This window comes from Cupressus sempervirens, chromosome 9 (assembly GCF_028749045.1).
Source record: "Cupressus sempervirens isolate cs-2001-9-10 chromosome 9, ASM2874904v1, whole genome shotgun sequence".
Taxonomy (NCBI): Eukaryota; Viridiplantae; Streptophyta; class Pinopsida; order Cupressales; family Cupressaceae; genus Cupressus; species Cupressus sempervirens.
Genome location: NC_143126.1, coordinates 316761537 through 316787156, shown reverse-complemented (window position 1 = coordinate 316787156; position 25620 = coordinate 316761537). Strand labels below are relative to the sequence as shown.

Here is a 25620-nt window from a genome sequence, read left to right as displayed (position 1 = left end):
TTTAACTTACATGTCAGTGTTCGCCCCATTTATCTTGCAGCATAGTATAGTTCATTTGTTTGGGCCCAAACCTATCTTGGATGTGGTCATTGTGCTTTCATCCATGTCTGTGGTTCCTAGTATCCTAATGATAGGCATGTTGTGGTGAGTGGTCCACATTTCACTCCTTACCATTGTGAAAATCCTTTATGTGACTTATTTCAAATTGCATTTGGCCAACCTAGTTGTTGGCATGGGTTGATATTAGAGAACGACGATTTTATTTGTTATGTTATAAAAGTATGCTAGTATGCAAGCAATATACAAAGTGGTTGTGAATCTAACAAGGGAAGATATGTGTATTGATGTATATGTGAGTTGGTGCAACTAGTAGCAGATTGTTATATTACTCTTGTGTTCATGAGTATTAGTGACAGTGGCTTCAATGGTGGATTCTATTTTTAAAAAATTATTTTGGCAGTGAGCCTATTTGTGCTAGCAGTGAACCTTACCATTTTCTGGATAGTTAGCTCAACTGACTGGCAGTAAGCCTACATGTAGTAAGAAAACTGACAGCTAGCCCTTGTAAAAAACGCCTTGACCGATGTTCTTTTCATGATAATTAGTTTCTTTGTGGTTTTTCTCGTCTTGGGTTTCCATATAAATTCCGGTGTTCATTGTGTTGATGGTTTTGTGCTTTCATGTTCATATTTATTATAAGTTTATAACTGCTGAAGTAACAAAGGTAAGGAAATTGTTGGTTTGCAAATCTTTTGCCACAGCTACACTCCATTAGTGTATGCTCTTCAAGAGTTGGTTGAACAAAGAGGATTTGTGTCATTCAATCATGCCACAAATCTTAGTTATTGATTGGCAACATTGTGGTTCAAAAAATTTCCTTGCCATGTTGGACTACCAAATTCTGAAACACTCATCCTAGTTAGAGTTCCATGGTACTACAAGTAAGGATGTCATCAGTGGTTGTGATAGTTGTAAATGAGGATATGAAATGAGTTGGACCAATCAACAATTGTCTTCCTTTATTTATGAAAACATGCACTGTTACACTTTGCAGTTAAAAAAATTCAAATGGGAGATACAACACATGGACTTCATATATTTGTTCTCACAAATACTGTACATAACTAACATTATGCATCTTTCTTCAGGCAATTCTACATACATTGTCAATTGTCTGCTCCATATTCATATTCAATTACACTGCATATTTTGAACATCTATCACTACACAAACTCATCAATTTAATTTTATTCAGGTTGTCTTTAAGGTGACTAGGTCATAATGCATATTATGACGTATTAATGCATATTAGGTATTTAGGGTGTTTTAATACTTAATGAGGCATTTGTAAATGACTGTAGCTATGCTGAACAATATATCCCTCTTATGTGCCTTGTTGAATGTTAAGTTCTCTTGTGCACAATTATTGTGGTCCCTGCATTGCGTGCGAGTGTCATAAGTGGAAGTACAATGCTAATTGTAGTACAGTTGATATTTTCCCAGTACTCAGGTCATGACTCAAACTTGCATTACTTTATCAATAATAATCGACATGCAATATATGAAGAGAACTAGTGAACTGCACAATAATATGTTTTGGTCCAATTCATCCCTTATAAATCACCTCTTGCAGCTGCGCTCTACCTCTCACAAGTCAAACACCACCATCCTATGAGGAAACTCAAAAAGAAGCTTGATCACTGAAATCAGACCTTCAAGGAAGTCAATCTCAAAGGCCTGATGAATAGCTTATATACTTTTACACATTAATTTCCTTGCACGATTCTTCCTATTTTGCATGATAATAGGATCAGAAAAATGTCCATAGTACAAAAAATAATTTTGATGTCAAACAAACCCATAATTATCAAGTATAATTTTAGTAGATCAATTTCGTGCCTATGAAAGTTGATCCTCAACATTCTCATTAGTGGCAATTGTGCATGTTTTGCAAAATCAAATAAATGGAAGTTAATATGCTATAGCGAGCTCCAGAAAAATCGTGATTTGTTGTCTATAAAGGTTAATTTTGAAATAGATGATTTATTTATCAGAACAATACTTTAATTTACTGATGGCATGTGCAAATGAATATTGTAAAATGCTTTTGACATTAATCAGCAACAAAACAGGAGTGCTCATCCTTTTAAAACCAGTCCAAGGGTGTAAAGATAAACAACACACTAACAGAAGATGAACATCACAAACCACCTAAAGAAACAACCCAAGTATAAGCTACTGCGAATAGCATGGTCAACCAGCATGTGCACAACTCTAAATTTCAGCTCATTGTATGTAATAAGAAAGTCGTATAAAACCTAAAAGGCTAAAACTAGAAGAAGTAAAACAGACAACTATCAACAAGAGAAGAGTTCCTTCTGGAGCCAGAGTCCAGATTAACATAACAAATCAACTAGAAAGTTTTCCTGGAAACCCTATAGGGGCAAAAAGTGTTAAAAACCATAACCAGCCTGAAATTAAACATGGAAAGCAGATTTAATATCACACTCTGACTGGTAGAGCACATGGCTCCAGTCCTCCCTGAGGAACTTGAATAGGTCTTTGTAGTTACCTTTATTTTGCATTTTTAGGTTCACTCCTTGAACTTGAAAGCATATTGTAAAATGTTAAATGGGGCTTTATTTTTCCATTTTTAGGCTCACTCCACGAGTCTACAAGCTCAAAAGGTCTGCATCTGGAATCATTTGTCAGCATTGAGACAATGAAACAATTGCCTCGGTATATTTATAAAATCTAACATTTCACTTCTGATAACCCTTAAGCAAGTCATATTCCAAGTAAACTACTTTCTTTATATTAAAGTCAAAGGTCTGACGAATAGGTTCAATAGTTATTTTTTATTCCTGCAAAGACCGCTATACATCAGCTCTCTTGCAAAGGATACATTATTATTATTTTGGATCAGAACAGGATAAAAAAATGTATATCCTACATAAAGAAATGCTAAATATCAACCATACCAATGAAGATTATTTTGACTGAAATATTAGTATGATTACTTTCATGCCTATGAAAGTTGATCCTTGGAATCATTGTTTTCATCAGTTGCAATCATGCATGATGGCAAAGTCAAATTTAAAGATATCTAGGAATTGATAGCAGCCAGCATCGAAGTTCAGACATATTGCCAAATAATCACCTGGAATAATTTATGTTCTCCTAATCAAAGCAGTACAGGCAAATCATCTCCCCTGAAAATTAACTAGAAACCATTCCATTGTTAACAAGGTCCTCTAAGCCCTTTTTGAGCCTTGCTGCCGCAATTTTGCAGTCATCTTCAACAAGGCCTCCAAAAGAAACACGAATATATCCATGTCCTCCACTAGCACTGCCAGGGACAACAAGCACTCCATGTCTCTCCACAAGCCAGCGAACAACCAAATAATCGTCAGAATTGTCTGGTAACTTTGCCCAGAAATAAATTGCTCCTTGACCACCCTTAATTGCCTCTGAACCAAGAGGTGACAAAGCATCCAAAAGTATTTCTCTGTTTCTTGTCAAATTCTGTACTCTTTCTCTAACCCATTCAGACCCAGCCTCTAGTGAATACAAAGCAAGCTTCTGGCCAATAATTGAAGCACATATTGGGATGTTATCTTGCACTTTGAGTAGCTGGGCTCCAAGGCCGTCAACTTCAGATGGATATGCTATCTGTAGAGAGTAGAAAAGATCAAACGTTAACTTTAATCCTGCAACATATATCATAATCTTGCATCTTTCTTTTACTTGAGGGCTGACTTACATAACCAATGCGCCAACCCATCATTCCATAGGCTTTAGAAAATGAGAATACATTGATAACATGAGGACCCTCTACACATGTATGCCTCAGCCCATCATACATGAAATACCTGCACGTGCATTTGACACATCAAGCATATCATACCATTTATCAAGTGTAGACCACTTTTATCAACACATTCTAACTTGAAAACTTGTATCCCAATACTCAAAATCGAAATGACCTTGATTGAACCATGTGATGGCCCAAGCAAAACAGTAGGCACGCAGAAGAATATTTCTATTTTCTAGTTAATGCTGTGCTTGTAACAATCAACAATGTGGCAACTTCTCGTTTACACAAGTAATGATTAACAGCATTATTTAATGCAAGCCAAATTTGAATTATGTATTCAAGACAACTTTATGATAATACGTTGAACTTACTCGTAAGTATTATCCACTACCAGCCAAGACCCTGCATTTTTACAAAGCTCAGATATTCTCTGAACAGATATGAGTAAAAGAGTAGTTAAAATAATGCTCAGTTTATTATATATCAAATAAGCATGGTTAACATTCAATGTAGACTAGAAGCAATAGATATACAGATAAGGTTGGTACAAACTCGCAGAAGAGGGTCTGGAACATAAGACCCAGAAGGGTTGCCAGGATTCACAATTGTCACAAGTTTTGGTATCGAGTCATTTCCTCTCCTTGAAAGTTTCTCCTCCAACCAATCTGTATAGGAAATACACAAAAGTTCCTGGATGAGATGAGAGTTCTTTACATCAAAAAAAAAATATTAGCCATAATAGGCTATTAGAAGTCACAGCTACAACTGACCAAATTGTAATGTTTTGAATTCTTAGTTCTTTTTTATTCAGTTGTGTATGGGAAAAGAAAAATTGCATATGAAGTACACAATAATATGCACCACACCATAATAATAAGTCCATCTTTTCCCAAAATTAAAAGGAAATAAATTAAAATGTTAAAAGTGTCTAGTTCTTGAGTCCATATGAACAAAGATAATCAATGATATACTTAAGATATGTACTGACAAATATTACAATAAACATAAGGTGTAAGATCTTGGAGATGAAGTGTATTATAAATAGAGAAAGAACATTATCATTGAGGTTAATTAAAACCCAAAAATGCAGCACCTGCAAAATGATTTAACAAAAAGATATACTATTGTCCCAGCCTGACTTCAATCAGTCGGAAGAACAGGAGAATTGCACCATGTGCATTTGATTCAAGAAACGGACAAAGTGCCTCTTTTTTAATGACTTGGAACTACTCAAAGAAAAAGCATCCATTTCAATACATCAGATAGAGGAATTCATGGATTCTACCTGATTCCTATACAATGAATGTCATATAAGAAAAACAGATTAAGTAAAAACTTTAACAGAATACCTACACCGGTAGAAAAGAAACATATGAAGACTACTGTCTAGAATTAGTAGCACCAACCATTGGTTCCTAAAAAAATTGTACCCCTACAAAACTTTAAATTGTATGTCTAAATGTACAGTCAAAATTCTTGATGAGTGGACAGCGTTTAAAGGCAGTGCTCTTACCAATCTGTCAAGTTATCAATTCCCCGTCTATGTCGTTCACTAAACATGGGTGCAGGGCCATTCCCACATAAAGAAAGTATGGTGATTCAAGCTTTCAGTAGTCAAAGACTACAGGAAGAAATTGAAGACGATATCTCTAACAAAGGCTAAATGGCAATTCAGAAGGCAATGATGGCAAAAGACTGCAGCCAATGTAAAAGAGTTCCCAGTAGTAATTTCACACATTGAGTGGCTATGCCAAGGAGAATGTGTGACTGGGGTATGTAATAACTTTAACAGAATACCTGCATCGGTAAAAAAGAAAAAAATGAATACTATTGTCTAGAAATAGTTGCAGCAATCATTGGTTCCTGAAGATTGCATTACATTAGTACCAAAGTTTGTAACTGTAGAAGACTTTAAATTGTATGTCTAAATGTACAGTCAAAATTCTGGATGAGTGGCCAGTGTTAAAAGACAATGATTTTACCAATCTGTCAAGTTATCAAAATCCTGTCTATGGTGTTCACTAAACATGTGAGCAGGGCCATTCCCACATAAAGAAAGTATGGTGATTCAAGCTTCCAGCAGTCAAAGACTACAGGAAGAAATTAAAGATGATATATAAAACAAAGGCTAAATGGCAATTCAGGTGGCAATGATGGCAAAAGACTGCAGCCAATATAAAAGAGTTCCCAGTAGTAATTTCACACATTGAGTGGCTATGCCAAGGAGAAAGTGTGACTAGGGTAGCAACAATGGATGAAATGAGCAATAACTAAAGGAAAGAGGAACTAACTCATTGCACAATATAAGGGTACTTTAACCAGGTAAGAGGCACGACCATACTGGCAAGAGTGACTGTAATGCACAATGAGTTGAAAGGTCCAGACCAAGTGGAAGTTGCCCTTTAAGTTGGCAGTGCTCAGAGATCACAACAGAGTTGCCATTTTAAGTTTACCAAATCCAATTAAAGATAGGAATTTAAGTGGCATTAGTGGCAAGCATTCATAACCAGGCATGAAATTTAAAAATACGTTATTTTTCACCTTTTGAAGTTGGTTATAATGCCTAAAATGTAAACAGGGCTGATCAGCATGATCAGAAAATGTAACAAGTCAAATTGAAGGGAAAAGCAAGGGTTCGAGAGTAAAAAGGAGCTGTCCCCTTCCTTTTGACAGATGTGCCCATTCCAAGGGTGCAGAAGCACCTCCAAAACATTCCCCTACTCCCCTGACTTGCAAAATGTAAAGGAAATGTCCTAACTGTTTTTAAGATAAAAAACACAACCTGATGCTTAGAGTTTTCAGGACAGGGATGACGGGATGGTGGGATGCATTTAGGAGTCCCCTATTTTTCGGATCATTTTTGGGGACAACAGGGGATGACAATGGGAGCATCTATTTTTAAAAATGGAAGACTTTAAAATATACAAGGAAAATTTTAAACCCTCAGATGATAACATTGATAAAATATACATATATACATATTATAGATCCTTAATATATAAACATTTGTGTTAAATTGAGAGCTGACATGTGAGTCAAAGTCAAAACAAATAGCAAAACTCAAACCATAATTAAAATTGCTTTCAAAATTTATTGTCAATATGCACACAATATTAGAAACTATCATTTGAATTACAAGTTCCAACAAAATGCACAAAGGTTACAAGTTTTATTGTCAAATACAATATGGAAATAAACAAATGAATAATAAAGTACACTGCCGCCTCTAATCTGCATCTTTCAACAGTAAATCAGACTACTCTACTGATATAATCTGGTATAATTGTCTATCTTTAATAACGTGAACTACCTATTGTAAGATAGAATCGTAAGGGCATGAAACTGCCAAATCCTACACAACAATGATATGTATTTCAATCTAGCCGGGCCTACGTAAGGAGCTATTTGATTTCCTCTCAGAGTCTCCCGTCCTCATCGAAGTCTGTTGTGATATCCTGAAACCAAACTATGGGCAGATTGTAATTTGTTGTGGATAGAGCACATGATATACAAGTCCTATACAACAATCTGAATCACCAGGACACAAAAGCTAACAACGATTCCTTTCAGATTGTGTGGAATATCACTTAGAAGTTGAACAATAGCAAAGACTGTTGGCAATTGCTTCTGGATTAGATTGTGTTGAAATTTTTACCATCAGCGTCGAATCACACTACGTGATTCATCATCAGGATGAGAGAGAAAGAGTTGCAAAACAAAGCAAGTTGCAGATTGGGACTAATTCCAAAGATATAGAGGACTGCAAGGAAAAAATGCATACAAACCAAGGGTACCTTAAATGTAAAAATAAAAATGAAAATGAATAAATAAATGAATAACAAAAAGAATAAGACATAAATTAAAGTAAAAATAAAATAATAAATAAAGACATAAATAAGACAAAAGAGCAAACCGAACAAAACTCACTCCAGGAAGCCCAAGAAGTGAGGTGTGTGTGTGTGTGTGTGTGTGTGTGAAAATGAATAAATAAATGAATAACAAAAAGAATAAGACATAATTTAAAGTAAAAATAAAATAATAAATAAAGACATAAATAAGACAAAAGAGAAAACCGAACAAAACACCCACTCCAAGAACCCAAGAAGTGAGATAAAGACATAAATAAGACAAATGAGCAAACAGAACAAAACGCCCAATATATATATATATATATATATATCACTTCTTGGGCTTCTTGGAATGTGTGTGTGTGTGTGTGTATCACTTCTTAGGCTTCTTGGAGTGGGCATTTTGTTCAGTTTGCTCTTTTGTCTTATTTATGTCTTTATTTATTATTATTTTTTTACTTTAATTTATGTCTTATTCTTTTTGTTATTCATTTATTTATTCATTTTCATTTTTATTTTTACATTTAAGGTACCCTTGGTTTGTGTGCTTTTTCTCTCTGCAGTCCCCTATATCTTTGGAATTAGTCTTAATCTGCAACTTACTTTGTTTTGCAACTCTTGCTCTCTCATCCTGATGATCAATCATGTAGTGTGATTTGAAGTTGATGGTAAAAATTTCAACAAAATCTAATCCAGAAGCAATTGCCAACAATTTTAATGGATTGTGGAAAACAATTTTAATGGATTGTGGAAATCTGATCTCTCTGAATAGCAAAGACTGCATTTACTAATCTTTCACGGCTATAGGTCATCCAAGACAAGATAGAGCAATGTTGCAGCTTCATGATTTTGATGGTACAAACATCCTAAAGTCATCATGATGCTAATGCAGAGTATAATGATCATCAAGCATAATGAGACTGGATTGCTACATGATTCAGGAACTAAACAGCTGTAAATTCCTTTATCATTGGATATGGTAGTGTAGTTGCAGTTGGACCAAGCAAAATATCAAAGTGGTAGAAGTGTATCATTTCTTGCTCTAGACCTCTATCAAGGAAGCGCCAATATTGGCATCAGAGAACACCAGTTTACAAGGAGATAATTTAAATTATCAGGCAATTACTTTGTCGTCGAAGCAAGTAGAATTAAGGATCCAATCTGTATACTTGCATCACTCGACATCGCCATGGAAAATTTGAGCAAAAGCAACTAACACATTGGGGATATAGCAGGTGCGGGACTATCTAAGACCTACAGATATCATACACAGTCAATGCAACAACATATTCTAAAGCAGTGAGCCACACATCAGAAACACAAGGTGATGGACACTAACACCCTCAGTAAAATATCTAGAATCTCAAAAGGTGGACCATAATCATTAGAATTTGTAGCTGCGAGAACATCCAGAAAGCAATCAATGACCTAATTGACAAACCCTCTATTGCAAGGGGTAACCTTTCAACACAAGAAGACTATTCAGTAGTGGAGCATAGATTCATTGACTAATTGAGCAACAACAAGTGGTGAGTGAATATTGTAGATTGCCTAAGCATGGTGATCAATTTAGTTCCATCCTTGTGGAATTCCCCTCAATCCAAAAAAAACAAAAAGTAATAATCTGTGACTTCCAACGCAAATCAAACATCAATCGTTTCATCCATTGCAAGATTAGGTGCAATTCGCTGTGGATTGTCCATATAGTTTGCGAATTAGTGTTCAAATGACTATACCTTCGTTATGTATTTGGTCTACGATTGTCAGTGTGATTGCACTCATGTTACAATTTGAATTTAACCGAGTAAACTCTTTGTTCAAATCTTTTAGAGTACTTGTAATTCATCAAGGATGTTTCACAATAGGATCAATTTGAGTTAATGTAGCTCTATCCCTCTTCCCCTCTAGTTTAGTACATGTTTGACCATGAAGATTTGTCAAGGCAAGCTACTATGTACTATGTGTCAAGGCAAGCTACTATCCATATTCATTTACAACTACCACACCTCATTTGAATACATCTTTGGAAAAACCTTCATTAGCCCTTGTTTCACCTTTGCATCATCACATGGAAGCAACCTTCAAGCCTTTGGTGCATACTAATTTAGAACAAAGGTTGTCATATGATGTGGGGTGTTCATTGTGTGCCACATTTGCATCCCAAAAGGGCTTAAAGTTCTGCTCATATAATCCCATCGTAAGATTCTAAACCAAAATTGTTTTCTTTATATTTCTAAGCATGTTGTCAAATGTCTCATACATCTCTCCAGGATAGGAGAGTTTATGGTGGCATATCTAATAACATCTACAACAAGTGATGAAAGAGAAAACATATCTGCAATATGCAAATAAATAAATCCAAAGAAGTAATTGACAAGCTAAAAATTAAAACAATGAACGATAACATTAAAATATAAAAATTAGTAATTTAATATTTGAATTTGTTTAAATCAGCAATGTAATAATAAATCAGAAAATATCTTACATCACAATGGACTATAAATCATCATCAAGGATTGTTTGATGGCACTCTCTTCAACAGAGCTTGAATTAGGTCATCAACTCCAATCTAAATTCACCATCATCAACTATAGAGGCTCATGCACCTCAAGTATCCTCTCTAACAAAATGAAGTATTTGGCATATCTCATTTTAATAGGTGCGAGAACCCCTTTAAAAATTTCCTAAATAGAGCAAGTGAGGTGTGGTGGTTGTAAATGAATATTTGAATATCTCAAGCCGTTTTTCACAACTTGCTTCACCCATCCCATTTTGCATGTCTTTCAATGCATTCTTCAATGGACGAGTGCACATAGGGTCTAAAAGTTGTGCCTATAAGCACCCTCCACCATCATACCAGCTGATTTGCATACATGTGTGGATTGATGACCAGCTGTACAACATTAGAAGCCCAACCTCCTCTACGGCCTCTGTCAAAATGCTAAACTAGAAGTTTGCATCCATGTGCATCCTTGAACAAACCATGACTATAAGAAAATATGAGCCAGTAGGGCATGTGACTATGATATTAATGAGTGGCCAATAGGTAATATCAATCCACCCATCTATCACAATAAAACTTGTCCTAATCCATGTTTGTCTCACATCCTCCATTAACAAATTAACCTTAGAATATACTTTATCTAGAAGAGTAGTGCAAAGTGTATGATCTTCAAGAGGTACAAAAGAGGGACTAATAAAGGCTACATCTTCGATCACTTTTTTGAAATAAGAGGAACACGCCACATAAAATGTGACAGCATAAAAGAATTTGGCAATGGAAGACTCTTTTGCATCCATTGCCTAAGCATTAAACATACTTACAATTGTTCCTAGTCTTTCATCGCCACTTATTTTACTCTTTCCTCTTGTGGCAATATCACTAATAGCACTTCCAATCATGAATGTCATGGGCATAGCTAATTGTACACTTACAAAAGATTGTGTCAATACATTCACAACCTGAGACCTCATTTCCATCTCCATGTGCAATCCATAAGCCTCTAACTTCTCGTCCTTCATTATTTTTTAGACAAACTTTAACTCCACATCACGTAAGGCTCAAGAAATGAGATCATACTCTTGCACAGTTTCCTCTATTATTTGTCTTACAACTGTGACACAACCACACCTTACTCCCCTTTAATTTTTTTTATTTTTGATATCTACAACTGTCACAAGTTGGAATAGAGGCTTTTTATTGTTCAGAGAGTCCTTTGCATATTTTTTCAAGACTTTGGAGGGCATTCAAATGGATTTGCTACTTGTCCATGTTAGGCCCAATAGATGACAAGAACAACTGAGAGGGGGAGGGGGTGAATCAATTGTGAGCAATCAATTAGAACATTAACCCAATTAAACCAATCACAAATCTGAATGATAAACAATAATGCAAGATCCACAACATATAACACATAACACTGTATTTGTTCTTGAGGAAGCACTGGTGGGAGTCAAACCCACAAGCTGAATGTACTGTGCTAAAAGTACTGCAAGGTTAAGAGCAAAGTGGAGGACAAAAGGATGCAGTCTAATTAGCAGGCACACTACCAAGAGCTCACTGCTCACAATACAACACAGATCTGGCGCACAATCAAGTTTACCAATTAAATCTTCGATTACAATAGAGTGGACATGCAGTCCATTACAACCGAACTGAAAAACATCTCCAATGCTAATACACTTCCAATGAAGTACAACTTGTGCCTCAAGTGTAGAATACTAGCAACTCTCGCATCATCCACTCCTACATATCTCATCCATGTACATATTCATAATCATAAGATTATCTCTCATTTATATACATAATATCAACTAGGTGTAGGAGCTGACCTGACACCATAAAAGATATAAACATTATGTTCAATCTCCAAATCAATCCAAATTAAGTCAATCAAGACTTCGATAGGACCCAAATCATAAACCTCAAACACATTAACACCACTGCCAAAGTAGCCCAAAGAATCATGACACGTTACTTCAACAATTCAGTTAGGACACAAATGAAGAAATGCCAACGCACTACCAAAATAGCAAATCTGATCACCTCAATCAATATGAACCAATAACACAGTCCAAGGACAACAACAACCAGCATGAGTACTATCCAAAACCTTCGCATCATCTCTAACTTGAAATCCAACCTCATCTCTACACTGACCAACAAGAACATCGATATACCGTACTCTGTCATATCTAAATATAGCTTGTTGTCTCAAAATCATGAAAAACACTAGCTAAGGCAACAATGATAAGTCCCAATGCAAACACCAACTTCACAACCTCTGAAACATCAAATCTGATCCATACTGGAGCAAATACTCAACCGCTAATCACGAGAACACTATAATACCAATAATCAGCAAACTTGTCATAGCTATCTCAAATAGTCATGTGAACCTTTGTAAGTTGACAAGAATCAACTATAGACATATCAAAAACTCTATCTACACTCACAACATTAGATCTTCAATGAATCATCTAATCATCTGAAAATATTCTGAACAAACAAAATTCATTGTCTACAATAGAAAAAGTATGTTGACATCAAAGACAAACCATTAATTTTAGCACGTTAGATCCCAAATTTTGGCCCTAGTTTAAATGTCCTTTATAGTGTTCATTAGAATTACAAAGTTCATCGAGGACAATGAAACACAAGGGGGAGGGTATGTTACATCCCAATTTTTGGCTCAATTTAAAAATATTTATATAGCCATTGAGATTTCATGTGAAGTCAGTTGACAGGTAATATTAGTTATGATCATGTGAAATGGGAATTTGGTTCATCGTTATAATTTCATATGAAGATGACTTGTTAGGTAATTGTTATTATTATTATCTTGAAAACTTGTAAAGATGAAGTAATATGGTGGTTAGCCGTTGTGATAATTTATGTATAATAATCAGAGTTCCGAGAATCGCCATGAAATCGCCTAAATCGCCGGTTTGGCAATTTGATTCAGCTTGGGCGATTTTTCATGAGTAATGAACCAAATTAGCCGATTTTTTCTCATGAATCACCTGAATCGCCAATTCATGCCAATTCATGTGATTCATGGAAAAAATACCTAAATTGGCTGCACGGCAGGACATAAAGTGGACTTATTTTTTTAATAAAACACATTTTTTTTGTTTTCTTTTTGGCCTTTCCTCTTTGTTTTAACTTTAAAGGGCCTTCTAGTTGTTAAGCATGAGTAGAAGATAGGAAAAGTGAGAGAGAAGAAGATAAAAGAAAAACCACAAGTTTCCAACCAGCAAGAAGGAAGAGCACTAAAGAGATCAGAAGTCCATCTGGGGAGGCCATAAATTGCATTGGAAGCATTAAGAAGTCAATAGCAACACTCAACTCATTTGCAAGAGGTAAGTGCTAATTTTTTTTTTTGCATGTTAGTGTATTATGCATTTTTTGTTAAATTTTTTTTTGTTTTCATTTGCAACTCTTGAATGATTTTTAGTTTTACTAAATTGCAAACTAGAGTTTGTTGTTTTGTAGCTTTTGTTTATTAGTTTCAAACTTTGATGTTTTACTTGAATTTTCTCATTGCCGCAGCCCTTTGCTTTCATTTTCTACAATGGGTAAAAATGATGAATGTTGGAAATATACCGAAGAGTTTCCTGGAAGAAACAAATTTCAAACAAAATGTATGTTATATAAAGAAATAAATTCTGGTGGTATTTATAGAGTCAAATACCACATTGCTGCTATACCTAAACATGATATTACAATTTGCACTCACCAAACTGTTGAGGCAAAACACACTTGTTTAGTGGCATTAGAAAAATATGAACAAGAGCAATTGAATAAGAAAATGCAACTTAAAGGGTTAAGGGATGTTGGCTCCTATGCTCCCATAGCCGCATCTGTATCTGCATCAGCTTCCACATCTGTAGGTTGTGTTGGAGAGGGTTCTTCCAAGCCTCCTTTTCGTCCTAGTTCTAGCGCTCATGCAAGTGCTAGTGCTAGTCGGTCTTATACTGAGATTGAGTCCAACTCCAACCTATTGCGGCCTAGAGTGCGGAAAGACAAAATGGGTAGTTGCTTTGTGCCCTACACTACTTCTAACTCACAACCTACACTTGACGGCATCGGGGTTTGAACAACGAGATTCATGATGCTGCCAAAAAAGAGATTTGCAAATTTTGGTACTTTTGCAACATTCTATTTGTTGCAGCTAGGTAATTGATTCTTTTTTCTTTGTTTTCTTTAAGGTTAAACTTAAAGTAAAACTTTAATTATATCTACTTGTTTTATGATTCATTGATTAATCATAGATTCACTTTACAAGCTCACATAATGATTTGACATCTAGATTTCTAATCATAATCTATTTGTGATAGGGCTCCTTATTGGCAAAACATGATAGATGCAGTTGTTATTTGTGATCCGGGGTTTAAAGCCCCAATTGACGCTGAGTTGAGTGGATACCTCTTGGATGAAATGGTAGAGGATATGAAGGTTGAGCTTGAGGAGCACCAAACGGAGTGGATCGAAAAAGGTTGCGCCGTCATGACTTATGGTTGGACAGATAGGAAGAATAGAACACTCCTCAATTTTCTTGTTTCCTGTGGAGGTGATTGATCATTCTACTTTCCTGCATACATAATTGTGAATCGTGATTGAATATTTCAAAATTTTATTTATTGATTGCTAATTTCTTGATGATCCATTATAATTCATTGTTTTGTAGGATATACCATGTTCCTCGATCCATTGATGCTTCTGCTCATATAAAAAACGCCACATACTTATGTGAGGTTATTGAGGAAGTCATAGTAGAGGTGGGAGAACATGTGGTGCAGGTGGTGACGGATAACACAGTAAGTTATGTTGTTGCAAGTAAACTTTTAACTTTTCAAATTTTGAAAATAAATTTATTTGAATTTTGAACTTTTTCTAATTCTAAGTTTCTTTAGTTCTAACATATTTGAATTTCTAATTAACTTAAAATTGTTGTAGGTAAACTTTTGATGGAGAGGCACCCCACCATATTTTGGTCTCCTTGTGTGGCACACTGCATTGACCTCATGTTGGAGGAAAATTGCAAGCTTGAGTGGGTCAAATCATGTGTTGAAAAGGTAAAAAATGTACGCAAGTTTATTTATAATCATTCATTCGTCCTTAGCACAATGAGGAAGTACACAAGAGGCAAGGAGTTAGCTCATCTAGGCATCACAAAGTTTGCCTCGAGTTTCATCACACTGCAGTCCTTGTTGACATCAAGGGACGATTTGAGGAGCATGTTTGTTGGGCGGGAGTGGATTTCATTTTCCTATGCTATGACCACTGTAGAGGTAGATGTGGTGAATTGCATCTTTGATGATCATGGTTTTTCTAAACTTGCTAAATAAATCCTTACGGTAAATTTATTGCAATTTAACATTTAGTATTTTACTATTTAATATTTAATATTAAATATTTAATTGTTTAATGATTTAGTTTTACTTTAAGTTATATTATTTTATATTTAAGTTTTGACTCAAATATATTTTTTACTTTATATGCAACTCACTGAGCCCCTTGTATCTCAGCTACGAACTGCTGATGGGGAGAAGCCCTCTATGGGCTACATATATGAGGGCATGGATAGGGCCAAGGAGACCATTAAAGCCCAGTATGCAAAAGTACAGGCAAAGTATGCCCCTATTTGGGATATCATTGATAGGAGATGGCAAAGTCAGCTCCACCGATCCATCCATGTAGCAGCTTACTTTTTGAATCCGACATTTCGTTTTCGTCTTGACTTCAAGGCAAATGAGGAGGTTCTCACCAACTTACATATAGTGATCTAGAGGTTGAGTGTTACATCCCAAATTTTGCCCTAATTTGAAATATAGCCGTTGAGGTCACATGAAGTCAGTTGGCAGTTTAATTTGTTATAATCTGGCGAAATGGTAAGATAGTTAGTCGTTATGATTTCAAGTGAAGATAACATGTTAGTTGATCGTTAATCACGAATTCATAGAATTGAGAAGATGGTTAACTGTTATGATTAATTAAGATTAAATAATTCATTATGATAATATAATTTAACTATGGGGAATTTTCTTGCAAGAAACATGCCGATGGGGGTGGAAGCATTGTCAAAAAAGAATTAAACAAGAGCATCACCATCACTGGGCAGATAGGTAGAGGATCTAACGACTTGAAACAAGATACATCTGTGGAACTGCATGAGTTATTTAAATAATTAATTAATTAAAACAATTGAGTTAAAATATAAAATATATCTCAAAGGATTTTAATTTATCTTTCATCATATTATTTTAATAAGTATTTATATACGTGCATATTAATATAATATAAAAATGATTTGGCACCATTGCAAATTAATAATTTAATAGAGTGATGTTTATATGTACATATAAGATTATAATAATTTTCGAATTATAATAATATTTGAATTATTATAATCTTCGAATTATAATCTTCCAACTTTATTCTTTCTTTTTAATATTCTTGCTTTTAAATTGATTAACATTTGGCATGATTAATCGATTAATATTTGGCAATTCGAATTGTGTTTCCAACTTCTCTTCAACTTCTTATTCTTTTCCCTCTTTATTTCTTTCCCATATATTTTGTGTTTGTGATGCATTCGTATGGCCATCTTGATAACCGAAGGAAGTCATAGAGCCTAGGCCAGCCATTTAATAAGAAACTCATTGATTGTTTTTGATATAACTTTCTTTTTCTTCTATTTGCAATCCTGTAACTCTTCTTAGTACTGCATTACATTCTTGTCCTATGTCTGGGTTTGGACGGCTTGTATGTGAGCTGGCATTTTATTCCATTTATTAGAGTCTCTTTGATTGTATGTATATAACTTTTAATATCTCTGAAAGCTGTAACTTTTCCTCCATCTGTTCTTTGCGTTTGCTCATGCGTCTTTGATAGAAGGAATTTTGAGATCGAACCGGCCCAAGATATCTTTTGTTTCCCTTCCATTTCCATGACAACAACCAGCTGTGGAACCTTTGTTAGATAGTGTGATTCAAGTACCACCAGCCGCAGAAGAAGGAACTAAGTGCAAGGTCACATAAGATAACCAAAAATATTCTGAATTATTAATTCTTGTACTCCTTAATGTTAGCACAGTCGGTGTTTCAATATCCCTTTTCGTTAAAAGTTAATAATGTACAAAAACAATCTCAGTCTGAATCCAGTATGTTGATAGACACTTTATCATAGCTCTATTTTAAATGAAATCCATGGGGTCTAGTCATTAAGCCACCTGCTGTTTCACTAAAGATAAATAATCTCAGTCAAGCATTTGGAAGATGAATTAAAAATGAAAGCCTTTGAATTTGCTCGAATGTTTTTCAAAATCTTTTCTTTTCTCAATCATGCTGAAATGATAATAATTTCATAAAGTCTGAACACCAAGGAAATCATTGGCAAAGAAGCCCTGAAAGGTGAAGAGGTATAAAAATAAATAGAATGATCGTGATCTTTATGGCCACAATTATGATAAGTATCCCAATTAGTGAATTCTGTGCATAAGTAGTTTGCAATAAGTTTTAGCATTTAACATGATGATATCTAGTTTGATGTCTTGTTGAATTTACAAATTAAATCTCTTTAATTCAGCCCTGTGTATGGCAAGAGAAGTCAAGAAAAACATAGTATGAATCCATAATCTTTTTACCGATAGAGATTAGAAATAAACAATCAAATTCTAAAATCTTTTAATCACAGATTGTGAGATGCCGGATGCATGTAATCTTCTTGAATAGTTGACAGAACCGGTTGTTCTAAGAATTCCTTACACCTGGGACTCACCTGGCTGTGTAGCCAAGAAAAAGGGTGACAAGGTGAAAAAGAGGACTCTGTAATAACATGAAACAATAATCAGTTATGACAATTCAATGTTTATCATTTTAATATGAATTAATTAATAGCTCATGCATAATCTTGTTAATGTAATCTCCTGCTACCAAGTCGTATCGTGAGTTAAATACCAGGATGCCCAGTGGATGGCAAGATGACCCCTATCTATTCTAGGTAAGGAGGGCCTTTCTCGCTAGAGATCGTGTGGGGATAAGATTTGGTCCGAGGGTGGGTGGTTAAGCCCCTGACAATGTTTCATCTCTTCACAAGTTACCAGACGCACATCAGACAAAGATAAGTCATACATTCAATTGGTTGTCGAAAACATGTATTATCACTTTTATGATTAATATGCAAGAAGGTAAGATTAATTGAGTTTATTTCATTATTACACCTAGATGCAATAGATAGAATTATGGGTTGTTTTCATTTATATGAATATCGGATAAAAGCATATTTCTAATCTTGAATTCCTGCAGCAATTAAGTAATTGGAAGCCCTAATTGATTGAGTGATAGCTGGAATTCTAAATGATACAGTGGTATCTTGAATTCCCGCAACAATTAAGTAATTGGAAGCCCTAATTGATTGAGTGATAGCTGGAATTCTAAATGATACAGTGATATCAAAAGCCCTAATTGAATCTATGGAATTGGAAGCCCTATTCGAATCAGTGGTATCGAAAGCCCTATTTGAATCAATGGTATTGGAAGTCCTATTTGAATCAGTGGTAGCGGAAGCCCTAATTGAATCCGTGGTAGCGGAAGCCCTATGTGATATAGTGGTATCAAAAGCCCAAAATGAACCGATGGTAAACAATGCCCTAATTATACAGTGGTATGTGATGCCCTAATTTTAAATATAGTGATCATCATTTGATTTTGAGATAGCAGTTTTTAGATGATAGCCGTCATGTGAAATTGTTATAGTGAATTTGTGAACTAACCCGGGTGGTTGCAGAAGCATCCCTAGTTTGATTTCGATCTTAGTTTTCCAAGGTATGTGGTTTTCAATTTCTGTAGTAATTTCATTTGATGGTATTTCAAGTTTTTAGTTAAGAAATTTTGTCTACCTGTTTTTAACAGTAAATCTTATTCACATGAACACGAATGATATAACTATCTTCCTATGAAACAAAGTAATAACTGTATTCTTTGAGTATGTTAGATGTTAATTTAGACCCAAGGAAACCGGATGTTACATTGAGTAGTGATGAGGATAGCGCAACTACAACCATTGAGCTCGACAAGTTCAATAATAAAGAAGGGCCACTTTTCTCTGGCAGGATGGCCATACATGCTTGGACAATAATACTGTTACAAGATTCAAGAAGAGTTGGCAGATTAACGGATTTCCGGATGATTCATTGATTAATAGAGGAACAAATGTGTTCCTTATAAAGAATTACAAGGACGTTGTTTCTAAAAGAAACAACGTAGACTAAAGACGGAATTAGAAACAAAACTAGAGACAGGATAGGAAACATTCCTATCTGGACTGAAGAAAAAAGAGACGGGATAGGAAACATTCCTATCTAGACTAAAAGACGGACTACAGACAAGTAGTTGACTATTATAGAAAGTATAAGATATTATCTTAATACCCTCCCTTAATGGTCAACGTACGGATGTCGGAACATTCTGTGATAACTGAGACCCTCCCTGGATCTACAGAATGCTGAAACCAAGAAGTTTTGCCAGAAGAGTGCTATGACTCAAAATAAGTTGCAATTACAAAACTTCACGTTTTTGTGGAAAAAACGGTAAAACCCAAAATCTCACACAACCTTGCGTATTACAGACAACTTGAAATGATTTTTGAGGATAAAATCAACAAACCCAGAATCTCACGCAACCTTGCGTATTACAGACAACTTGAAATGATTTTTGAGGAGAAAATCAACAAACCCAGAATCTCACGCAACCTTGTGTATTACAGACAACTTGAAATGATTTTTGAGGAGAAAATCAACAAACCCATTAAAAACAGAAACAAATTCAGAAGGCGAAAAATGCAGCTACGCCTTGATCAGGACCTGGAGAAGTCGGACGTTGCGTAACACCTAGAACAAGTTGATCGGTGTTTCGATATTCGAAGATTGCGATGATGCGCTGCTTCTAGGTTCCATAATTGCAACCATTGAATTTGGAATTATGTTCGAGCAAAATATTTGTCAGAGATGCCATGGCACGGTTTTCAATGAAAAACTGTGAAAATCTCTGAAGGCACGTTCTTCGAGGCAAAAATACGAAAGACCCAGAAGAATCAGAGAATGACCCAAAAGAGAGCTCGAAAAACCTAGAAAGAACCTTCTGTCTTTTTTGGATCCGCTGGCTCGAAAATCAAGGCACCCAGAAAAAACGGACAACCCAGTTGAGCTCTCGAAAAACCCACCAAGAATCTGCAAAAAAAATATTTTTTCGACCCCAAAAATTAGGGTTTCGAAAAAAAACGGCCCTAGCTGAAAAAAAGCTTGAAAAAACTTCAGATTTCTTGATAAAAAATGGCAGATTTTTCTTCAAGGATCGATGTGCATGGACGAATGGGGCTAGAGTGTGCTGAACAAACACAGGCAAACCCAAGTTCGGGAATTTCTCTAGGCCGAAAACCCTAAGCGGGTTTTAGAGAAATTCAACAGAAATAATTTTGAAAAAATTTAAACAAATAATTTCACGAAGAAATTATAAATTTTTTCAAAAAAATTTAAGTAATAGCTCTGATACCATGTTACAAGATTCAAGAAGAGTTGGCAGATTAACGGATTTCCGGATGATTCATTGATTAATAGAGGAACAAATGTGTTCCTTATAAAGAATTACAAGGACGTTGTTTCTAAAAGAAACAACGTAGACTGAAGACGGAATTAGAAACAAAACTACAGACAGGATAGGAAACATTTATAAAAAATTTCAATGTTACACGATTCAAGAAGAGTTGGCAGATTAACGGATTTCCGGATGATTCATTGATTAATAGAGGAACAAATGTGTTCCTTATAAAGAATTACAAGGACGTTGTTTCTAAAAGAAACAACGTAGACTGAAGACGGAATTAGAAACAAAACTAGAGACAGGATAGGAAACATTCCTATTTGGACTGAAGAAAAAAGAGACGGGATAGGAAACATTCCTATCTAGACTGAAAGACGGACTACAGACAAGTAGTTGACTATTATAGGAAGTATAAGATATTATCTTAATAAATACAACTAGGTAAAAAATAAATAATATGTTCATGAATCTAAAGTTTATGACCTATAAGTGGTGCATTTTAATTGTTGATTATGTAATTTTAAAGTTGTAGATGAGATTAATTGTTTTTGTTTTCCCTTATTTCAGATAGATGGTGGCAAATGTTTGGGTCCACAGCACCACAACTTCAAAAAATTGCCATTTGTATTCTGAGTCAACCAAGTAGTGCTTCTGGATGTGAGCGCAGTTGGTCCATGTTCGAGCACATCCACTCGAAGAGGAGAAATAGGTTGACTGTGCAAAAGTTGAATGATCTTGTCTTTGTTCATTACAACCTTCGTCTTAGGATCAGACAAATTTTGGGCGTTGACTCCTCTCTGATCATTCTGGAGGAGATTGATCCAGAATCAGAGTGGCTCACTGAGGCTATAGATCTAGTTTTCACTGAGGAAGAACATGAGTGGGTTGACGAGGTGGATAGAGAGGGTGAGGTTCTGGCCATGGTATAGGAGGCAGCTAGAGCACGTTCAAGCACTAGTAGACGCACATGTGCACGCACAAAAACAGGTCGTAGTGATGTTGTTCATGAGCCCATCTTACATGTGAGGGATATAGCTCGGCAGCCCTCTAGGACCTACCTTAGATGCCTTTCTAGTAGGCAGACTAGATACTCAGAGGTTGAGGTTGAGGCTAAGGTTGTGACCGAGCTTGAGGATGATGATGAGGCTTGAGCTGGAGCCTTGTTTTTTCGTTTTGTTTACAAATATTGATAGACATACATTTCATGGATCTTCATCTTACATACATTCTATGATTTGAATCATTATGATCATACGATTTCTATTTACTTCAGATACAGCCTACAATTTAGATTTTACATGTAACATGGTTACGTATGTGATGGATTTATCATTTATGTTCCATGTTTATGTAAACTTCTATTTGATGATGTTATAGTGTGTTTAAGTTATATTCAATAAAGGGTGCCTAAAATAAGTTTTAAATTGTTAAAATCTCTAAATTTAAAGGGGTTTTTTTAATTTGCCAATCCATAGCCGATTCATGAGTGATTCATGGCCAATTCACGATTCGATTCGGCCTTGCCAATTTCGATTCTCGTTACTTTGATAATAATAATTTGCTATAGTAATTGTGATTATATTGAGAAATATGATACTCTCATGGAAAATTTCTTTTTTGCATGAGCACGTTGAAGGGGGGAAGCATTGTCAAAAAGGAATCAAGCAGGAGGAACACCACCATCACTAGGAAAATAGGTACAAGTCATGAACCACTATGGCTAGACAAGCAAGAGTGTATGTTGGACGACCATGAGCTAACTAGTTAAATCTGTCACTTAATAATATCATAAATTAACTATCAACAAGTTGGTACCTTTATAATTGTGTTGTTGGTTGGAGCCTCCTGGTGTATCAGCATGTCCTAACATATCAACATCATGATACCTAAATATTTATACATATATGTGTATATACATAAACCAATTTATATATATAAGGATGTATATGCATGCTTGATATTTGGTGTATATGTAAGAAATATATGGTCAAGGTTTATGCATGTACACGTATATACATACATACATAAATAGGTATCTATAGGTACCATGTTATATATTATGACAATATTATTATTTCTTTCACCTTGGCTACAGTTTGATGTTATTTCATGGGTGGAAACCTTTCATATTTCTATATTATTTTAGACCCTATAATTTGAGATGGCCATTTTAAATATTTGTGCAGATGACCCCTCTATTTTTTTTCTTTATTAAATGTTGCCAAGTAATAGTCGATGGCTCCATTGTTTCCTTTGAAACTCTCTACCACCTTTTCTTTCTTGCATAACTGAACCCACATGGGAGGCCATAAGAATCTTGGCCGATATTTGATTATTTATACCATAGTCTTGTGGAGAAGCTCTCGATGCTGTTATTATCATCCTTCTGAACCATCTCTCTTTCTCTGCAAATACTTCCGAGCATATTGAAGTTGTTTTACACAGTCCATGGTATACGAAAGCCACATTGAATTGGCTGATTCAAATGCATTTCTAGAGCCGAAGCTCGTGAGCTCTGATCCGCAATTTATTATCGACCCGTACAGAGGTCTTGGTGCCGAAAATAATTTGCAATTTCCATTGCTTCAGGTCAATATCAGACATCAGGTCATGACTTCTGAATCCTTTTGGAATGATTGTGTCATTAACTATCGTATATGATATGGTTTTCTTTTACCTGCTCTGTTATTTTGCATACTAATCATTGGCAAGAGTTCTGAGCCGAACTTATATTATCTATGATGATCTCAATTTTCTTGTTGTTTTCTTTGCTACACTCTGTTAGTTTGACATTGTGTCATGATCTTCTTTAACCATATGATCTAAGTATAGGAGCACCATATAGGGGCATAATCGATATGTCCTTGAGATGGAGGGATCCCTCTTTTGATATGATAAAACAAAAATAAAGAATACTAGCTTATGATGCCATATGCCAATGAAGGCATGATGCACAAAAAAGGAGTAAAAAATCATGAAATCCTGAGATTTTCCTCCAAGTATTAAGGACCAACAGGGTCGAGCTAAGGGAGGAAAGAGTGGGAAGAATTCCTGCAAAGATAGAAAGAACATAACCAATTTAACATCTAAATCAAATATAATGATAGCTCATGGAAATCCTTGTAATGATTCTTGTTGTCAAGTTGAGCAATGGTTTTTTACTCTAGCTCCAGGTTGCTCAATGATTGGATTGTGGTGTCCCAGGCCAATTCGCAGGGTAGGGAGGGCCTTTCTCAGTTGAGATTGTGTGGGGATATTTAAGGGTCTATGGTTGGGAAGTCAAGCCCCTAACAATACTTCTCCTCTCCACCAGATGCCAAGACATGCATAAGACAAAGATAAGTTATGAATTTAATTATCTTCTAGTAACAAGTATTTTACTTTCTTGAATTTGAAATTACAAGTTAAAGATATGTTAGATTGATTAATTTTGGAAATCAATTCCTCTTAATATATTCAAGTCAGTTGATTTTCCAAGTGAACATGAAATGTATCTATATGCATGAGATAGGCTTACCAGACGATTGTTATATCTATCTTTCATTTATGTGAAATTTGAATAATGAATATGAACATATCTTTTAACTATATGTTATTGCCACACTTAGCAATAGAAGAAAAAAGGATGATATAGTGGTATTTGATGCTTAAGTAGTATTTGTCATTATGATTCAGTGGTATTTGATGCCCTAAATGATATCTATCATTACAATACAATGGTATAAATATTTGTACCCTGAGTGGAATATGTGGACTAACCTGGGTTTTGTAGATGCTTCCCTAGGCAGATTTCGGTTTTGGAATTTAGGGTATGGAAAGTTTAAATCCTCTATCTAGGTTTATTGATGATGCCTTCTTTGTTATGATATTTCAATAAAGCTGAGTATAACCGTTAATTTCTTTCGCATGAACATAACTTTTATAACTATCTTCTCATGAATGTGAAGTAGTATCTACATTTTTTATGTTATGCTAGCTGTTAGCTAAGGCCCGGAAAAAGGGGATGTTATAGCATGCATCAGCAATCTCTAACATATGAAGTGAAAAAACAACCAATGGACAAAGTCTTAATATATCCATATGATCCCTCTAAATATCTAGCTTAACAAAATCAAAAATATATCTCTTTCTAACATACATCTCTCCCCCTTAGATATATTTCCATAGCATTGTTTTTTACACCTCTCCCCATTTGAAATCAATGGAAATGGATCAAAGATATCAAAAATCTAAACTCACCTCAAAAGGCTAATTAAGGATCTCCAAGAGAACCAAATACGACTACTCCCCCTAAGGAGAAGTCCCCAATACATCAATCTAGGGAATGACATTTTGATTAATGTACTGAATTGATACCATCCTTAACATCTATACCTATAATTAGGAGAGAAATAACCCCAAGCTTGTCTCTCAAATACTCAAATGTATCCTTTGATAAAGACTTCATAAAAATATCTACAATCTTTTCCTGAGTCGGCACATATTCTAGTCTTACTTCTTTATCACTGACTTTATCCCTCAAGAAATGATACTTAGAAATATGCTTTGTCCTTGAATGTTGCACAAGGTTCTTCAAAACATTTAGAGCACTAGGGTTATCACAGTGAATAGTAATAGGTTCAAAAATGTCTATCCTCATGTCTTTCAACATTTGCTTCATCCAAACAACTTGTGTAGAATTGTTAGCAGTAACAACATATTCATCTTCAACTATAGACTGAGAAACACAATCATGTTTCTTAGTTGTCTAAGAGATTACTCTCTTACCCAAAAAGATTGCGCCACCACTAGTACTTCTTTTGTCATCCACATTTCCTCCCCAATCAGCATCAGTATAAGCACAAAGTGTGACAT

The 25620-nt window shown here is 35.2% G+C and overlaps 1 protein-coding gene across 3 annotated transcripts in view; it reads right to left on the bottom strand.

Moving 5' to 3' along the window:
- Positions 1-2792: 2792 nt before the first annotated feature.
- The window catches only part of LOC149538648 (Pyridoxal phosphate (PLP)-dependent transferases superfamily protein), a 130869-nt gene continuing 108041 nt past the window's right edge, over positions 2793-25620 (bottom strand). For all 3 annotated transcript variants that reach the window (XM_089799960.1, XM_089799959.1, XM_089799961.1), the window contains 4 exons: positions 4370-4482; positions 4189-4247; positions 3764-3872; positions 2793-3672 (listed from right to left, as the gene is read on the bottom strand). In XM_089799960.1, coding sequence (XP_089656086.1) covers positions 3220-3672; positions 3764-3872; positions 4189-4247; positions 4370-4482 — 734 coding nt within the window. In that variant the 3' untranslated portion in view covers positions 2793-3219. The remainder of the gene's footprint in view (positions 3673-3763; positions 3873-4188; positions 4248-4369; positions 4483-25620) is intronic.